The 20518-nt window shown below is 41.1% G+C and overlaps 1 protein-coding gene across 7 annotated transcripts; it reads right to left on the reverse strand.

The window, feature by feature from the left end:
• Positions 1–7440: 7440 nt before the first annotated feature.
• On the reverse strand, positions 7441–16036 carry LOC133138573 (NXPE family member 4-like). 7 transcript variants are annotated; one of them, XM_061257448.1, is made up of 7 exons: positions 15904–16026; positions 14652–14682; positions 12897–13054; positions 11334–11983; positions 9392–9453; positions 8513–8626; positions 7441–8372 (listed from the first exon to the last, which is right to left on the reverse strand). In XM_061257448.1, the coding sequence occupies exons 3-7, from the start codon at positions 13005–13007 to the stop codon at positions 7837–7839; spliced, it is 1473 nt and encodes a 490-aa protein (XP_061113432.1). In that variant the 5' UTR covers positions 13008–13054; positions 14652–14682; positions 15904–16026; the 3' UTR covers positions 7441–7836. The 7 variants fall into 7 exon arrangements, 6 of the variants coding, with proteins under 6 accessions (XP_061113432.1, XP_061113430.1, XP_061113434.1 ...); XM_061257446.1 differs by lacking the exon at positions 14652–14682 and having other exon boundaries at positions 15904–16033; XR_009709752.1 differs by lacking the exon at positions 14652–14682 and having other exon boundaries at positions 8244–8372; positions 8513–8630; positions 15904–16033.
• Between the last annotated feature and the right edge of the window lie 4482 nt (positions 16037–20518).

The following is a 20518-nucleotide window of genomic DNA, read 5'->3' on the forward strand; positions in this document are numbered from 1 at the left end:
TAACATGGCGTTTCTGTCTGCAGAACTGCTGCTCACTGGATTTTTTATTTTTTTGCACCATTCTTTGTAAACTCTAGAGACTTAAAATAACAAAACACTGATGCAACCAATAGTCCCAAAAGCCACTCCTTTACAGGAGCCTCGTATCCAAAGTCCTGTCCATTCCTAAGCGTTGTCTTCATGTTGAAGCAGACGCATTCCAGTCATTCACGCATACCCCCTCGCAGCGTGGAATGGGCAACGTCTCTTACATCTTCGGAACTTCACCCCCTTCAGGTTCAGGGATGCATCATGTAACCAGGAAACTGTTCCTTCCATCGAGGAGAGCCTGCCAATCTTTCTAGCCTGGCTAGAACCTGTCTTCCCGTACCTTGCCGCAGAGGATGGATAAGGGTGTACCCAGTGCACGAATCTTGGGTATATGTAACCTATTCTGTTTCTCAATTACATTAAAAGAGAAATGTCCATTCTCTTCATGTATTTTTTGAACCAACGCCTCTCCCTCTGTCGGAGGCACGACTTGTTTAGTCCCTACTTTATTAGAATTTACTGTCCTATACAGTCTTCTAATATTGTAGCTTATTCTATATTTTCTCGATTCCTTTCGAGTTCGAGTATTACGGTTTCACTACTTAGGTGCCTATCACCTTTCTCTTTAGTGCCAGTAATCAACTCGAGCCCCTCGAGCAGGAATCTACTCGGGCAGTGCCTCACTAGGCCGTGAGCAGTTCTCAACTACTCGTGCCCCACGTTGGGCGCCAAAATTGTCGTGAGCCACGGACCCCTTGCCGAGCTCAGACCTCACGTTCCCACGAGCAGTACCCCACGAGGAGGTGTCTCGGGGACGAACTCAAGTACTCCGAACGTCCTGGAGCCCTGGTAAGTTCTACTGAACGTCCAGCCCAGTCTCGAAGTGAAGGGTGTGATGCAAATCTGGTATTCGATGTCCTGTATTCAATGTATTCCTCTAAAGAATCTTTATCACATATGGTTATAATAAGATATACTTTATTATAATCAATCAAAAGAATAGAGTTATACAGATTACAGTGTACATATCATCTTTTGCAGTTTGCTGATCACATGCAAGTTACATATACCCCTTTAGCTCTTTCTAAGTTACCTTTCCACCTATGATGTTTAAAAATCAAGGTACACCCCTCAAATATCCATCCTCCTCTTTGGCCTTTACCTTATGTTATGGCTCCCCCTTCACGGAGATAAAAGCTACTGAACTTCCATTAATACAATGGGTACGAACACCCCTAAAGTCTACTACTTATTTATATCGTATATAGTATCTTTCTAAAAAATAAAAGACATAAAAATAAAAGGAAACTTATAATGTATTACTTCTATGTATTACTTTTCCTACTTCTACAAGTAATATAGATTATAATTACCACTCATGCCCTAAATATAGCCATCTCGTTTTCTGCGGGATTTGATCCCTCCTCCTTGCTGTTGATGAGCTCTTTGAACAGCTGCATTGGTTTGGGAATCTGGGGCAGGATCAGGACCCAGACTTTCGAAAGACGTGACTTTGCACTTCGTACTTCTCCTGCCTGTTGTATGGGATGTGCACTGGTATGTCTTGAAACACGTCGGGGGTTTTGCAGTGCTGCCGCCGCATTTGCCTCTCCTCACTGACACTGAGGTTAGGGGGGGAGGCTTCAGGTTCTTGCGTGGGTCCAGCAGGAAGGTGTTCTGTAGCGTGGAGGAACCCGGCGTCCCGTCTGTTGGGCTCCAGGTGCAGTTCACGGCTCCAAGCATGTCGTAAAAGCCCTTTAACTCTTTCACCAGCTTTTCTGTATGATGAGGGATGCGCATGAACACCTCTTCGACATCAGTCCCGCTGCCACAACTCTTGGGCTGAGTCCGCACCGCGTACATCACTCTGTTCTCCATATCCAGATCCTGGTGTGGCGCGCAGAGGGAGCGCAGAGGGAGCGCGCCACTCCAGCTTGACTACAGCTGTCTTGCGTTGCTCTCTCTTCAACAGCCTGTAGATATCTTCAACAGCAAAATTCTAAGATCCCACTCTAAGGTCTAAAAGCTTATTCCTTATATATCTTTTTTGCATACAAAAGTGTACCTTTTTGATAAGAAATGTCCCCAATATTTCAAGCGGGAAGACATTTATCTCTTATGTAACTTGTTTTTTAATGATCATATTCATTATTTCTGTTTTTCCAATTGTCATTTTCTCATACCTCAAAAGAAATTTCCCCAATATGTTATCTCATGTGCCCCTCCGGTTTGGGAATTTCCACCATCTTAATATACGAGTGGAAAAACACTAGCTCTTATGTAATTTTTAATGAACCTATTCATCACTGGTGTCTGTTTCAATTTCATAGTCTCTCCTTGACTTCCTCCAAACTTTGATCTCATGCAAGCCAGAAGTTAAAGCCTGCCACCATCTCAATACCCTCTTCAGGCGCCCCTTTTTGTGGTGCCTTAAGGGATCTACAAAGGACATCCAGCTAATAGCTGAGTGTAATTCATCATTTAACTCCTCTATAGTCAGTCCTTTGAATCTATCCGATAAATTATTTGTGCTATAATCAGGAAGGCCCTTAAAGCCTCTTAATATTCTTTCGGTATTGGCATCCTTTCCGTTTTCCTTATTTTTTTTCTTTAGCCAGGCATTGTGCCCCTCCCCTGTAGGGTTAGGGTATTCTCAGTCAGAACTTTAACCTTGCTCCTTAAAACCCTAAATCTAAGTCCCCCGACTTCAGACTCCTCTACTGACAAGTATGGCTGCTCATTATCTCTGAACCACATATTTTTCTTCTTACGGGCGTTCTTACTACCACCTCGATGGCGTGTGCGAGGGGTTAACAATGCATTCCTTTCTAACCCATCCCCCGTCAATCTCTCATCAGGGGGGCCTAGGGCCGGGTCCTCGACAGACTAGTGCAAAATCCCAGGAGATCAGCAATTTAGATGATTAGATAATCGCATGAATAAGTCGGTGTAATAAATGTAAAATGTTTCTAATAAAGTGCTTGGTGAGTGTACATATAGAGATAGATCTGGCATGGCTCACACTCATGTTTACATGGGCCTGCAGTGGCTGCACTAACCACAGCGCTAAATTTCACCAATGGTCAACTCGGGAGCATATCACTACAATTTTCATGCTAAATGAGCATTACTGTATTTTGGATTATCGTAAATGATGATTGCTTTAATATTTCATCAGCCATAAATAATTCACACAAAAGCTATTGTAATTCTAAAGCAGCATGTTGTAGGCCTATCCAGCACCAACAGCGAAGTAGGCTAATAGGGCCCATTGCAGGTAAAACTAGTAATATTCTTCACAGTGATGTCAACCACTGGTTGCCCCACTTGCCAGCTTTTGGCTGTCTGGTCTTTGGATAAGGTCATGGACAGAGACACGGGCGAGTTGCTGTCGAAATCAGGCCATCTGAAATCACCTTCCGTGGGATGTTTTTGAAGGTGAATTTTGGGCGGGTGTGAGAGACCTGACATCTCATTCGTCTCACCAGTGCCTCATTGCTCACCTATCAGCAGTGACTTTTGGGTCTCATTTTTCTGGCAAGCTTTCAAGGGTCCGGTCTACATTTTAATCACCAGGTATGAAAATTTGCTTTCATGTTTCTGCCTCGTGTGAAATTTCACTTCCGTAGACTCTCAGACCTGGAAGTTGAAGGCAGGGATCTTTTGAAGAGTTTGAAATGCAGCCAGTACCTTCACTTCTCTCCCATAGCTTCTATGCTTCAATGTTTTATTGTTCTTTTCCCTCCTTTATTAATAATAGATTTTTGACGTCCCGGTGAGAGTACAAAGGAGTTATCTTTTGCCCGCAGTTATGTTTATTGAATTTTGTGATCTGGAAAGAAACCGCCTCCAACTTTCTTTCTTTTTTTCTGCTTTTGATCACTTTAAAGATAACTGGCAAAATTTCAGTCATACCGCAGGGCTGCTGTTAATGTAGAAAAACACTTTGGCAGGTAGGCCAACAAGGCAGGTCTCCGCCTTTTTGCTCTTCCGTCACTGTTGGGTTGGTAAATATTTAGGGCTAACTGAATATACAGTCAGTGACCACTTTATTATGTAGACCTGTATGCCAGGTTAATGCAAACATCTAATCAGCCTGTCATATGCAACAACTCAATGCATAAAAGCATGCAGACATGGTCAAGACGTTCAGTTGTTGTTCAGACCAAACATCAGAATGGGGAAGAAATGTGATCTAAGTGACCATGGAATGGTGCCAGATGGGGTTGTTTAAATGTCTCAGAAATTGGATTTTCACATGCAACAGTCTCTAGGGCCAAACTGGTTGAAGCTGACCGTAACTCAAATAACCACAAATAACAGTGGTATGCAGAGGAGCATCTCTGAACACACAACACGTCAAACCTTGAAGTGGATGGGCTACAGCAGCAGAATAATATAATAAGCAAAAGTATAATAACCTAATAAAGTTGTCACTGAGTGTAGGTCTTCAGATACAAACCTCTAAGTGGATAAGCTACAATGCCAGAAGTCTAAAAGAATAAGTCTAATAAATACCCAATAAAATGCTCACTGAGTGTGTCGATGTATATTCAGTGCAAACCTACAGCCCTAATTCAGCAAATAATTGAACTAATTATATAATGGAGATCTGAGGCTGAACTAAAAACCAGCATACATGCAGCTCTCCATGCGCTGAGTTTGAGACCACTGGTCTAATGGCTGTCACAGCTTTTCCACTCTCCTCGTTTAATTGAGCTGTCATTGGCTGCCTCTTCAAAATGGAGGCCTCCTGCAGCGCTGATGTCACTCTTTTCACGTCCAGATGAAGGCAGCAGCCAAATATTATACATTCAGCAATGTTCCAGATGCTGAGTCTGAAATGGTTGCAACAATCACTGCTGCTCTTAGCGCTCTGCCTCCTGCCAATTTTGAGACTGCTCCTTCCACATATGAGAGATTTCTGCACCTCAGAAGCAGATTTCTCAGGGTTGGCTGAAGAAAGTTAAGCCTCTGAGCCCAGCTGTCAGTAAAGGACTGACTTGCACTTTGAAGATCATGTCTGGTAGTATCTGGCTCCCTATGAGGTACTGTTGGTCCTGATGCATGAGACACACCGAGGAGTAACGCGCACTAAACGGTACCTAATAGTGAAGATGCCCTTCCCTGTCCCAAATTCCCATCAGAAGTTTGCCACAACTTTGCAAGAGTCAAGAACAGTGGGCAAAAGAGCACATCAAATGAGGGATGGGAAGTGATGGAATGCCTCAGATGACAACAGTATCCATCTGCTCCCTCTTCCTATCTATCTGCTCCCTCTTGGTAAATGGTAAATGGTAAATGGTTGGCATTTATATAGCGCCTTTATCCAAAGCGCTGTACAATTGATGCTTCTCATTCACCCATTCATACATACACTCACACACCGACGGCGATTGGCTGCCATGCAAGGCGCCAACCAGCTCGTCAGGAGCATTTGGGGGTTAGGTGTCTTGCTCAGAAACACTTCGACACAGCCCGGGCGGGGGATCGAACCGGCAACCCTCCGACTGCCAGACGACTGCTCTTACTGCCTGAGCCATGTCGCCCCTCTTCCTATCCATCTGCTCCCTCTTCCTATCCATTTGCTCCCTCTTCCTATCCATTTGCTTCCTCTTCCTATCCAAACCATGTACAGATGAGAAGGAAGCCTGGATGGCTGCAAGACTACGTGTCAGGTTAAAACTGGTCAAATAAAATAAGCTTGAAGTTTACTGGTTTCATTGTTTACTATGGAAATGATAATTTCATACTCAGCTCTGCTTTTCTGATTGAAAAGGGAATACTGAAATTGCTTTGCGTTCAGTGTTGGCCGGTCTTGTATGGGTTAATGTACCCTAATATACTGCTTTCCTTCTGGTGATTATATTGTGTTCAATAACTCAAAGGTTGAGCCAAAAACAATATGTTATACCTGCATTGGAGGATTTGCTAAAATGTGTTACAGGATGTTCTAATGTATGAAATGTAATGAATTTGAAGGTTTAGCACCTTTTTAAGGTACAAGTACTTTTTTAAATTGGCTTCCCAGATGTGTTTCCTAAGGCTGGTATTCATTCTAGTCTTGATTGTAGACTTTGCGATTGCCTTTGGAGATCGTTGTTGGGGTGTGACAACACAACAAGGAAGACAGCAGTGTCAGTGCAAACTAAATGGGCCGTCATAAGGCTCAGAAATGAAATCAATCAATCAGGAACATTGCCAAAAAGCACCTTGTGGACAGATGATACAAAGATGAACAAAGATGTACCAAAGTGATGGAAAGAGTCAAGTCATATTTATTTATAAATCACATTTAAAATGACTACCGTCAACTGTACAATTTCTAATCACTATATATGTAAAAAAATAAAAACAAAATCCACAGTACTGCAATAATAATACTTAAAGACACAACAAAAAGCAACAACAAAGATAGCTCTCATGTGGAATTAAAAGCAAGGGAAAAGCAGTGAGATTTAAGCTGGTGTTTGAAGGTGTATATGGATGCTGCACACCTCATAGAGAGGGCATTTTGTTCCACAGTGTCGATGCGGCCACAGCAAAAGCCCTGTCACCCTTTAGCTTTAGCCGAAACCGAGGAACCGAGAGGAGCAGCTGGGTGGGAGACCTCAGCGACCTGGGCGTGGCATAGGGGTGAAGGAGATCAGAGATGTAGGGGGGGTTAAAACAAAAATGTAAAATCAAACCTAAAACTAATCAGGAACCAGTGCATGGGAGCAAGAATTGGTGTGATGTATTTTTTGTACCAGTTAAAAGCCTTGCAGCAGCATTTTGCATTAGCTGCAGGTGGCAGAGGGATGTCTGGCTAAGACCGAAATACAGGGAGTTACAGTAGTCTAGGCCAGATGATATAAATGTGAATAACAATTTCCAAGTTGTGAAATGAAAGGAAGGGCTTGGCTTTGGCTATGGCTCGGAGTTGAAAGAAGCTGGTTTTAATTAAATTTAATGCGTTTGTTGAACGTAAGGGCGGAATCAAAAATTTAAAAAAAGTTTTTGGCATGGGGTTTAATACAAGTGGGATGGAGGCCCTAGGAAGAGACACCACCGTCTTACTTTACAGTTTAGAGATGGGGTGGAAGTTATTTAGAATGGTGGGATCAAGGTTTGGCTTTTTAAACAGAGGCTGAACCACATCATGTTTATAGCAGGATGGGACAATGCCTGAAGTCAGAGAGCTGTTTATAATAGACAGGATGCTGGGACCAATTGTGGAAGAGGAAGAAAGTGTGGAGAAAAAAGGAAATGCCTGTGATCTAAAGCATAGCACCTCATCCGAGAAACATGGTGGAGGGGGTATTGTGGCTTGGGTCTGTATGGCTGCCAGTGGAACGGGCTCAGTTGTCTTCATCAATGATGTGACTTCAGACAGAAATCGAACAATTAATTCTGAAGTCTACAGAAATATTTTATTTGCTCAGATAAAACCAAATGCCTCCAAACTTGTTGGACAGCAATTCATCATGCAACAAGACAATCACCCAAAACATATTGTTAGAGCAACAAAGGGGTTTACAGGCTGAAGAGCAGCTGAAACAAGCAGGAACTGAAGATGGCTGAAGTACAGGCCTATTCACAGATGTAATGATATTCTTACAACACACATTTCCTGGGATGCTTATCTAACCTTTCTACCTATTCCTACCTGTATTTTATAAGGATCTGAGATGTACGGTGTCATCCTATTAAAAACAGTTAAATCTCACTCTAGTGCCTCTTGTTTTGCAGAAATTAGCAGTGTGACAACTTACCCTGCCCTTGCTTCTGTACAATTACGGAGTAATCTTTCAGAGAGCACCTATCCTAATGACAGAAGAATGACAGGGCCACAGAAACCTGATTAGAAACAATGACTTCATCAGGATGGAGTGCAAGACTGTTGGCGGCCACAGACATGTCCCAGGCATCTACCAGGGTCACCTTCATATCCTCAAACACCTTCCTCTGAGCCAGGTTCTGCATATAGCCATACCAGTTACTTAAACATATTGTCTGTAAGGCCAGGTCCCTGTTGTTCTCCAGCTTTATAACAATGTGTACTTGAGGGTTGCGGGCATGTAAGCGCATTATCGCCAGGCGGATGCTCAGGAGCCTTCGGATAAAGACTTCTGGAGGGTAGGGCCGAAAGTGCTGGCCAATTCCAATGACCACTATCATATCCTCCTGCCTGCCCCCAACTGCGATGCCGTCCAGTGCTTTAGGAATGTGAACTGATCCCTTTATGTAGAAGTGGTAAAAGGCAATCCAGGGATGAGAATGCCTTGCCCACCGGACAGTGATGCCGTTATGGGCGTTGACAGCCAACTTTGAATTATACGCTTTTTTTATCAATATCAGACCTGAGGAAATGTAATGAATAAATTAGATAAGTACCATGGAATCAGAGAGAAACATCACAGAATGACATGTGACAGAGTACACTGGCATTCCTGCCTTCAGCAAGTGAAAACGCAAGCGTTTTTTTTTTTTTACTCATTACCTTTCAGTTTTTCTTCCAAATACTCCATCCACTGACGTACAGTGGAGTCACCCAATAGGTAGAGAGTCTTTCCCTTTAAACATCTGGTAATGGCAACTTCACTGAGGAAGGAACCTGTCTGACAGAAGGATGAAGACCACCTGTTTGAATAGAAATATCCTCCAGGAAAAGGAGAATGAATTCCTGCCACACACATTTCAGTTGGCATGTATGTTGAACCTGAAAAATTGACAAAGACTGTGGTTGATGGTTGGTTGAAGTACCTCCACAATGCACAATAATATTACTGCATATTTTATTTTGACAGGCACAAAGACACGGATTATCATTTTAAAGGATGGTGTAGCTGTCAGTGATCTGCAGTACATGATCGTAGCAGTTCACACCAACCACGCTTTCATAGATGGTATAAAACAGATATAAAACAATGTTATGAATTGAATTTCTGTCATGGATTGCATTTATACAGCACAATCTTAAATCACTTCACAGAGAAGTCAGGAAAACACCTCAATCCCCACCAGTGGCAGCAGTTTGGCAGCAAAGAGACCGAAAGCTCAAATAGCACACTTACGTTGACTGATGAGTGAAAGCTCATATCATACATCAGTCAAGTTAGAGAGGGAATACTACTTAGCCATTTACACTCAGACTGACAGTGCCAGATTGGCAAAAGTAGAGGGAGGTCTTTAATAACCATAGTAAGTCAGGACTTTGGTTTAACATCTCCTCTCAAAGAAGGCGTCTCCTATAGTGTCCCTGTCATTGCGTTGGAAAATAGGTCGATTTATTGGTCTCAATAGTCTCCTATTTCCCCCTACCATTGGCCAACCAATTTTGATTTTGACATGTTAAACTGACAGCCAAAAAGGAACATACCAGTACAACCAAGGACAATCACAGGGCCGAAGCTGTTTGTCATTTCTATTCCAGCGTTTTTCCTACAATTATATAAAAATACAACATGAGTACGATTATGAGCATGAGATTTAGGTTGTTAAACTAACAAACTTGGTTTTCACACCAAACTCTTCATTTTGACTCACCCCTATTGTCTGTAGTTCAGCTGCACCCAATACCATTTTGTTTTCATAAAGCGAATATTGGTCAAAGCTACAGATATTATACAAATATTATATAGGAAGAGCCCAAGCAAAGGCCAATCAAAAAGAAAGTTTTTTACTGCATAAAATACAATTCACAAAATAGCTCCTGCAATGTAAAATGAAATGCCGTTAACCTCCCAGTCTACAGTGAGCTCCATAAAATTTGGGACAAAGATCATTTTTGATCTGGCTGTGTACTATTACAATTTTAGATTTGTAATCAAACAATTCACACGTGATTAAAGTGCACATTTGGAGGAATCAGGGTAAGGTCTTCAGTACTCCTTTAACACCGCAATGTAAAAAAAACTAAATCCATTTAGACTTTCATTACATAGAACAAACTAAATCCCTTTAGACTTTCATTACATATAACAAACTAAATCCATTTAGACTTTCATTACATAGAAACAAATTTAAATTTTGAATTAATTCATTCAATCGAGACTTGAAATGCATCATATTTTTACGTTTTCACATGCAGAGTGACATCACAGTCACAATATCACATTTGAAATTAAAGTGTAAAATGTTTTATTTCAACTTTATGGAGCACCAACATCAAATTGATATTGATATTTATGATAAAAACGTGTCATTTTTGGAATATCAATATCAATTCATGGCACATGAATCAATATTTAACACAAAATATCCATCAATATATGGCAGAAAACAAAGAAAACCATAACAATATTAGCCTTACTAGTATTACTATGAATAATTTACACTCATTAGGCCCTTTATTTGGTACACCTGTCTGCAAACTCTTATGAGAGATTTCAGTTTTTAATTTTTAATAAATTTGTTTGTTCCTCAGTTGCATGGAAATAAATATCCTCAGCAAAATAGCTGAAATTTATCGAAATGTCGGCGCAAAACCCTGTACAACAACTTTAATGTCCGTCAATTTGACACATTTGAGTTGCAAGTCTTCCCTGCATAACATAAGACGAAAATTCAACATTCAGAAATAAGAGTGTTAGTCGATGGAGATTAATGGGAGATTAATGCGGCTTCTCATTAGCCCGTGTATTCAACTGCTTCCTTAGTGCAGGTACTGTATAAGCAAGCTTTCGGTATCTAGTCTTGATTCTAGGCTTAATATTGTTTTATCCGTTATAGGCATTTGTCAACATGAAGAGCAGAGTTCTGCCAGTGAAAGTCAAGGACACCATGATGAGGTTGAGAAATAGAAACAATGACAGGTATGGACCAAACCTAAGGTTTTCTAGAATCAACCATTTGGAACATCATTAAGGAGAAACAGAGCACGGTTGAGCCCAGTAATTACAAAGGGACTGGTAGGCCAAAGAAGACCTTCTCACCATAATGAAAAACCCCAAACACCAGATCAGAAACACTCTTCAGAGGCAGGTGTAGATGTCAATGATTACTGCCCACAGAAGACTTCACCAACACATATTTGTTTGTCCCAGTATTTGTCCCAAACATTATGAAGCTCAATAATCAATACTTCAATCTTTTTATTGTGATCCCTCCAAATCAGGAACACAAGGTTCGGGATAGAATTCATCCAACATAATCGAAATAAATATGTCTAATTTATTTGTAAGTATGAAATAAATTGATAATTTCCAAACAGTTCAGCTCTAAACTTTTTTGGGCAGACTCCACACACTGAAGTTGAATCTGCGATATCCGATGGCATTAGAACAGCACACATGCAACATTTTAATGAGTGGATGACTTACTGGTCTAATAGCTGGGCTTCTACTTCGGTCAGATGAGGATCTGGGGGTATGTAGGTTCTCAGGAGGGTCAGAGAGCTGCAGGAAAGAGTCTGGGGCTGGTAGCAGGCGTAATACCCTCCGTCCTCCTTCTTCATGTACTCACACAAGGGTCTGTCTGAGCTCAGCCGAAGGGTGCACTGGGACGTCTCCGTTTTTTCCCCTCTGATGAAGGTTCCTGTGTACATGGCCCTATTGTAGTCCTGCATCCAGTCTCTCTGGAGGATCTTAACGGTCTCAGAGGAGTGGATCAGACGCACAGAGACCTGGACCTCTCCGGGCCAAAACAGGCGGAAGCGCACACGGTAGGTGCCGTCGCGGAAGTCGGTGACGTCTCCCGATGCACCTGCCTGGAGCTCCGGAGAGTGGATCCGGGCCAGGATGAAGTCTCCACCGTGGGCTTTGGGAAGGCCCGCGTAGTTCCTCATCTCCACCAGCACGCTCAGTGTGTCCCCCACACAGTACTGGGCGCCGGGCTGCTCTAGCCTGACCACACTGTGCAGAGCACTGGAAGAGTTACTGAAAGAGGTTATGTTGGAGGAGGAAGGAGGCCATGATAATGATAATATGACTTCTTCTACACTCAGTGCTTGGTGAGGGGTCTGAAATTGCTCCTGCAATGACAGAACATTACAAACGAGATTGAATTCACCATCGTCTGGAACTGAAAAACCTTTTTTTCCGATTTTACTGTTAGATGTTCAAAGCAGATAATCATTTTCAAGGGAAAACATAAATCCAATCCCTATTCCCCACCCAAACCTAAATATAATACTGAATGTAATAATTATCTTCAACATCCCTTTCATCAACTCCCTCTCTTTTTTAAGTGACAGCATCAATTGGTTCCTAGCAGTTTAAATTCACTCCTCTACTTGGTTCAAATGCAAGTTTTAGTGGATAATCTCACATGACATTATCTGACTCTAAACCAATTCATAGTGTGGTGCCCTCTATCTGGAGTATGTATTACTCTGGCTTCCTTCCTCCCTTCAGATGAACAGTGAGGGAACCAGAACCACCTCCATTTCACATCCACAATCAGATATAAACCCTTCAAAAGCAGATTAAAATAATCTGTTGCAAATTGTTAATTACATCAATTAAACAATCACAAAACACTAATCAAATTAGGTATATGATGATAGGAAGCAATTTAATCAAGTGACTCTTTTTTGTTTGTGTTTACTACCTGTAGACCTTTATGCACCACACCTTCTGTTTGACATAAAGCATTGTAGTGACGGTGACCGATGTTGGAATAGTTGCACCCTGCCTCCCTCAGAAAGACCTCTTATTAGCTAAGGGGCCAAGCACTGTTCCAAATACAGAGGAGCCACAGAGATACTGCACATGGTCACAGTGTCCTCTCCCCAACAACAACAACCCCCCCCCCCCGCTGCTGCAATACTGTTTTTCTTATGGCCTAGGATAACACTGGTATAACGTTTTATTTATTTATTCTGATATCCTTACAGTGAGAATGAACTGCCACCATAAATGAGTGAGAAATAAAATTGCTGTTACCCATATTGATGTCCGTTTGTACAGTTTGGAAACAACCACAAAGAAAAACACTATGGCGCACAGAGACGTGAATATACATTTCCTTCTTTGCATCTCATTTAATATCTCCATGTTCCAAAATGATTCCCAACTGCTTATGGAAGGTCTACTGTTGTTCTCTGAAGGACAAATGAAAAAAAAATATTATAGATTCAATAAGTGTTGAAAATACAGTTTCATCCCACCTGCAACCACCTGATGTCCAAAAAGATATATAAAATTTGCAAAATTTGCACCAAAATATGTCACTTTTCATATATTTCTGATCAACATACATTGGTATATATTTTAAAAATATTAAAAGGTTTTTAGGAATACAGGCCTAATTATTGTTGTTTATGGTGGCAATGTAAGACCATAAAAAGACATTAATAAAGTGTCTAAGAATAATTTCATAGTTTTTAGTGCGCATGAAGCCACTATGAAAACTTACTTCATGTTATTCAGTTTGTGTTTTTACCTAATTACAATGAGCTTTTGTGATGAAGAATACAGACATATCAAGTCTCTGTGATATCCGCCAGAGGTACTCAATCTCAATTGAATTGCTTTAGCTCAGAGTCAACTGGGCTTCAACAAGTAACTGTCTATTGAATAACTTACGGTTTCTCACACAAAACTTTGAGAAAGGAATCTCAGTACTTGTAACACAAGCACTTGTCTTTGCTCTGAGAATATGAATACAGTCACAGATATCATACCCCATTGGAAAGCTGATATCGCCCTCTACTGTATGACCCATTTCCCAATCTATATAGAATGGATTCAAGGATTTGAGACGTGTTCTAGATACAAGTTGGTTGTCATGTGTGGCTGATATAATGTATACCCCCCACTTCCTATTTGTGTTTTTTTTGGGGGGGGTTTCAGGAACATCTCTATATGTGTAATACGAATGGTAAGATTTTTTATTTATTCCATACTGACTAGCTGATATTGACATATGTAGAATGAAGCGGTATGATTACACAATAATTCCTCTTGTACATTTTGCTTTTCACTGAGCAGTGTTTTCACTTTTGTGTTGGAAAGCTTTAGGGTTCTTTTTGGCTTTATCTTGTTGTTATGGTGAAATAAAGGCTTCTGTTGGTGAAGTGTTTATGTTTATCTATGACTTCTAGCTATTGTCCAATGGCTCAGGCTTGGTGCAAATAAAACTGGGAAGGGGGAGCTACAAAATAATGGTGGCACGTAGTTGCTACATATTTTAATAACGTCTGTTCTGCATAGTAATTAAACTGGAATATATATTTTGTTGCTTCCGCTCATAGTTTGCTCACAGGAGCATTGAATGTCTCAGCAGTCTCACGACATGGCACAGGGATTAAAAAATGTTACACAATAAGCTGATAAACTCTTCACACATTTTATTCCCTTATTTTCCAGTCTTATTTTCTTTGATGCCTCCAAGATTTTGAAGCACAGCTAAGTGACATTCATAAATTTACATACAATTCTGACTACTGAGTTTCACTAATCATTCACAGTTAAATAATGTAAAAGATTGTTGCATACTTTTATGTTTTCATGTTGTGGTCACGTGATCCTAGCAGATCAACATAATAGGAACAATTAGTTCAACACACAAACATAAAATAATACTCCACATTGCACCAATAATATAGGTAAGTAAATAGTAAAAGACAATGCACAATTTCACTTCTGCAGTCTATATTCTGAATGTAATGTTCCAACAAAAAAAAGAAGACTACTCACCTCCCCAACCTTTCCGTTGATTTAATTACATCTGAAATATAATGGACTGCAATTATAATTAATATATAATAATATAATTTCATATTCACAATGAAATAATTCTATACACCACATGTTAAATCAGTCTATATAGGCAATATAAAAATGAGCACTCCCTCCCCCCCTTGCAGATATAGACAGAAACTTGACAGACATAACTCTTTTGGCAAAATGAATTGAAGTAAAAAATTCCTCACCTACAAAAAACGAAATCCAGCTCAGGGATAAAAAAGTTTATTTTTTATTTTTATTTTTTATTTTCTACAATTAACTGAAATGCTAATCATATTGTTTGGAGAATGAGTTGTGTAACTGGTTGCTCATAAGAAGATACTTATTTACTTATTTTTTTAAAAGCCCTCCTATGTCCAGTCACTGTATTTCAGTGGGTAGAACTTGGAAGACTGCACCGATGGAGATGCATTTACGCTTTTTGCTGCCAATATGAAACTTTGCCGTTTCCTGTTTAAAGTTAGAGGAGAAGTTTCAAATTTTCTATTGTCAACACTGGCTATTCCACACTGAGCACACACAGTACATTCTGCTATGCTCTTTACTGCGTCGTAAGCCAGGGGAATTCTACAGAAAACCAGCCTTGTTTTGTTACGTGAACTGGACCATAACTCAACTCCTCAGGTCCGTCCTCTCGTGCTGCATCCGGCGGCGTATTTGATGGAATGGATACTCAAGTTTTTTAATGTAATGGCCTACTCCTTTGTAAAGGAACCGTGATTGCTTTCAACCAAATGACCCTCAAAGTAAACGTTGCCATAGCAGCACCCTTGGGAAGGAGGAGTAGCTCGACATTACAATTTCTACAGTAATTCGTTCACACCGTAATCACCAAGATTTCTGTCTTTTTAGCATCACATCCATAACCCAAGTAAGTTATTTGTCAACAATAAAATGAACATTTGTATTTTTATTACGTTTTATAAATGATAAAAAACAGAGTCTCATGTTTCTGCAACATTCTACTGTGAGTAAAACTCGAACAATCTCTTCCGTTTTCACGAAGTCAATCTAACGTCAGATCGTTATATCAGTGCTGCCAAATTATTTCCCCCTTTCGTCCCAGCCGGGCGGCACGAGATTTTTGCGGAAGCCATGGACGCAAACCACATGACAAACGAAGAGGTAGGCTATAGCGTGACAAATAATTTACAAAAGACACATGGGGGAATATATCCAAAAACATTTGAAAATGCGTTACCTTGTTCACTTTCCATGCAAGTACTAAGAAATCGTTGGTTTTAATTCACCTACGGAAAACTTTCGTTTCCAACAGGAATTCGCGCAGGTAACTTGCCCATGGGAGTTGAGCATTATTGTCAGGGGGCCAGGTGTTTGCCATCGTCTGAGAAGCTCGCAGCAGACTCCAGTGGTCACTCGAAGTATTGCAGGTTTGTAAGTCTCAGGTGTCAAAAATGACATTTACCCATTGAAATTCATTCAAAATTACGAATTTACCCTCCCCGAACTACTGCCCAAAAACAGTACATTTGAACTATAAAATATATTTACACTGAATTATTCTCCAGGGACCTATTTCTTTCTGAACCACATAGAAGAAGATATTGGGGATTAGGCACGTGCACAGATAGACCTCAAGGGGGGCTTATGAGGACTGCACTCAGGGTGTGTGAATTACTGCTGGAGGCAAAATACGGGCCTTATGTATTTTTTGTTAGTGATATATATATATATATTTTGGGAAATACCGAAGGCCCAGTTGTGATAGGATTCCGAAATGTCAGGTCCTTTCTGAGGCTCATATCCTACAAACAAATTCTGCAATTTAAAACAGAGAAGTGTGTTTTTATATTTGTTTGTACATAAAAACAACATTATCTAGCCTATATTAGCACGGCAGTTTATTTGGGGTTGAGGACTTGCTCTTTAGGTAAAAGGATGTTCTAAGATGACCCTGTTAAGTGCACAGCTGTTGGCTAATCATCATTTCGGCAAAAGAAGAAAGCTCTGCATGCAAACATTAGCAGGTGTAATTGTTTTCTCACTCAGAAGACCAGCTCAGATGATCTGCATATGATCTTTTGATCACTTGATCAAAACAATGATGTGCTGAAATCAGTCTTCCATCATAGCCTTTCTGCTATTCTAGTGAGACCTAGCTACCCTACTTTACCCACCCCTCTACATTATTCTCATCACACGCCGATGACTATGACCACTCACAGATGAAGCCAATAACGTTGATTATCTCATAAAAAAAACAGCGCATCTCAAAGTCAGGGATATATTAGATGGTAAGCAAACAGTTGGCTCTCTTAGTTCATGTGTTGGATGCGGGAGAAATGGGCAGGCATAAAGAGACCTGAGCACCTTTGACAATGGCTAAATCATTATGGCCTAATGACTGGGTCGGAACATCTCCGGAAAGGCAAGACTTGTAGGGTGTTCAGCGGTGGTGAGTACCTACCGATAGTGGTCTGAGGAGGGCCAAACCATGCACCGGCAACAGGGTGTTCGGTGCCCAAGGCTTATTAAGGGGCAAAAAAGGCTAACGCATCTACTCCGAACCGATAGAAGGTCTGCTGTGGCACAAGTCACAGAAAATGACAAGAGGAATGTGTCAGGACACACAGAGCATTGCCCACGATAACCCCTGTCTATGGACGAAAGCACCTACAATGGCCACTCAAGCGTTGGAACTGGAGCAATGGAAGAAGGTTGCCTGGTCCGATGAGTCCCATTTATTTTTTCATCATGTGGACAGCTGGATAAGTCTTCACCGTTTACCTGGGGAGGAGATGGCACCAGGATGGACTGTGGGAGAAAAGACAAGCGGTGGAGGGAAAGTGATGCTCTGAGCAATGTTCTGCAGGGAAACCCTGGGTCCGGGAATTCTTGTGGACAGCAATTTGTCACGTGTCACCTACCTCATTGCGGACCAGGTACACCCCTTCATGGCAACGGTATTCCCTGATGGCAGTGTTGTTATGTTCCTGTATTCTGTGTGTTAGTGTATCATTGTTTAGTATTATTTATTCTTGTAATTTATTATTTTTCATATTTCATGTCTGGTTCTGTTTATTTTTCATTAGTCTTTGCACTCGTCCTCCCCTGTTATGTCTGCATCTGAATGTTTTCCAGTCGAGTCACTCCCCTGTCTGCGTGCCCCAACATTTTTTCTAAACTCGCGATTCTTACTTCCTGCTTTTTCTTGATAGTTAAATGTTGTAAAGCACTATTCTTACTAACCACTACTAATCTAGGTTTTGTACAGTACTAATCCGATTAATACACTTACTGTCTGTCTAACTAACTAACAATCACTTTTATTGGGTAGTTTAGAAATATTCACGTTACTAACTCACTAACGCATCTCTTAGCATTTCTCCGCTGTTCTATAACTCCGCCTTCCTATGCTATCCCTTATTACTCATTTGTTTCAGCGAAGTGTTCGCACCTGTCTCTTAACTATCACTGCGTCTTCAATCTATGCATTGTCTACTCTCTAGTCCAGAACCGTTTGTTTTACATGTGTGTCTTTGTGAATCCAGTCCGCGTTTTTGTTTTCCCCCTCGTTATTGTCCCATTACCCTTTCATGTGTCTCACCTGATGTTTATTTGTTAGACCGCCCTCACTCCCATGCCCCGCCTAGTTTGTCTCATTCCCCTGTGTATTTATACCTGTCCTTTTCAGTTGCACGTTGCTAGTTCGTCTTGTCCTGTTTCTGTTCCCGAGCCCTTGTTTCCTTCCCCAAGTTCTAGCCTCCTTGTGCCCTTGCCCTTGCCCTTGCCCTTGCCCTTGCCCTTGCCCTTGCCCTTGCCCTTGCCCTTGAGTCCTTGGTTATCTGCTTATCTGGTTTTCCTGTTTTGACCCCTGCCTGCTTCCCTGGACTATTCTTTGTGTTTTGTGGAATTCTGTACCTCTGCCTGTTTGGACTGACCCCCTGGATTTTGACCTTGGCTTGTTTTGTGACTACGCTCTGTCTGCCCCATCACCTGTGAGTAAACTTGCCATTTTCCACACCCCTGTGTCTGCTTCTGGTTCCTCTGTCCTCCCCGCCGTAACAAGTGTCCTCTTTTAGCAGGATAATGCGCTCTGCCACACTGCACAAATTGTTTGGGAATGGTTTGAGAAACATGAGTTCAAAGTTTCGATCCAGCATCTGTGGAATGTTCTGGAACAACAAGTCTGATCCACAGAGGCTCCACCTCGCAACTGACAGGACTTAAAAGATCTACTTCTGACGGCTTGGTGCCAGATACCACAGGACACCTTCAGAGGTCTTGTAGAGTCCCTGCCTTGGTGGGTCAGAGCGATTTTGGCGGCACTTGGAGGACCAACAGTATATTAGACAGGTGGTCATAATGTTTTGACTCATCATTGTGTGTATATATATATATATATATATATATATATATATATATATATATATATATATATATATATATATATATATATATTGACAAATCTCAGCAGATATAATATTGTATGCTATTCTGGTTTAAGCCAAGGGGTTCTTTCCAATTGCTTATTGTTATCCTCTTATCTTTTACTTCTTCCTGACCCAGTAAATCAATCATGGTTCATCATCTTTAAGGACGTTCCAAAGCCTTTAATGTTCCTTCTAGGAGATTAGGAACTCCCAACCCTTCCTTTGAGCAAGAAAACCTCAGCGCATTATTTGCGGAAGTATTTTTTCAGAAAGTCTGATCGACCTGCGGATCCACCTCTCCCCATCTGCCACGCATCTGCCACGTCTGTAACTGATGTGGCTTCGAATTGACTTTTGAAGGGAATTGCATTTGGCTAATTTCCATTTTCTCGATTTCCCCATCTTTTTTTTCTTTGATCTTTTCCTAACCTCTCCAGATGGGTGGAGCTAGGGGCAAGAAAATAAGAAAAGAAAAGGAAAAAGAGGAAAAAAATAAGGGATTGGAATGAGCCCATGTGTCCAGTTTGACGAGTGTCCAGAATTTAAATGAACCCAGGCAGATTCACCTTGATGGGGTACAAGCCTGATTTGAAAGTCCAAACTCGTGGTGCAAGAGTAAAAATCTGCTTTACCTTGAATAATTTATGTTGTCTCAAAATGCTGTCACTGTGCAAGAAGCAATAATGTAACCCCAGTACTTTGGTGTGATGCTGTGCAGTTGACTGTTGGTTGGTTGACATATTGTGCTTATTTCAAGCTTGCTGCACATTCTCCTGGGTTCTGGTGCCTGGGGGTGAGACACGTCATCCTCAGACAGACGTAGCCTGAAGGGGATACTGTCCACTGTTCTCACAGGGCTACAAATCTTCTAGCATGGTTACAGAAGTATAAGGTGTGTGTGCGTGTGTATATAAATGCGTCTGTCTGCATATTGCTTTTCGGACTACTGATGAGATTGTAACGCTGACAAGGAGTGCCTTAGTTCTTCAGAGGTAATTATAAAAAATCAGAAAACTAATACAGGGAGGATGAGAGGTAAAAAAAAAAACCTCATATTAAAATGTATGAATCCGTACGGAACTGATTAGACTCGGCAGTGTAAGGCAGATCTGTAAAGGAAGAGGTTTTGGCAGGCGTGTAAAGAAATGTCAAAGTCTTTTGTTCGAGAAGGATTTGCTGCACGCTCTTTTTTTCCTGGGTTGACAATAGTGAATCTGTGAATGAAGCGATTTCACCGTCCCATAGTTCCATTAATTACACATTTGTGTGCTCTCTTAATTTGTGGCAAAGAACACTGGAGGCCATCTTGTCCCCCACGCTTTTTCTTTGGCTGCATATCAGCTGCAAGTTCATTTCAATTAATGCCCTCCATTTTTCTTTTCACACTGGATTAAGATTACGCTAAAAGCTTTGTGGTTAATC

The sequence above is a fragment of the Conger conger genome, chromosome 10 (assembly GCF_963514075.1).
Source record: "Conger conger chromosome 10, fConCon1.1, whole genome shotgun sequence".
Taxonomy (NCBI): domain Eukaryota; kingdom Metazoa; phylum Chordata; class Actinopteri; order Anguilliformes; family Congridae; genus Conger; species Conger conger.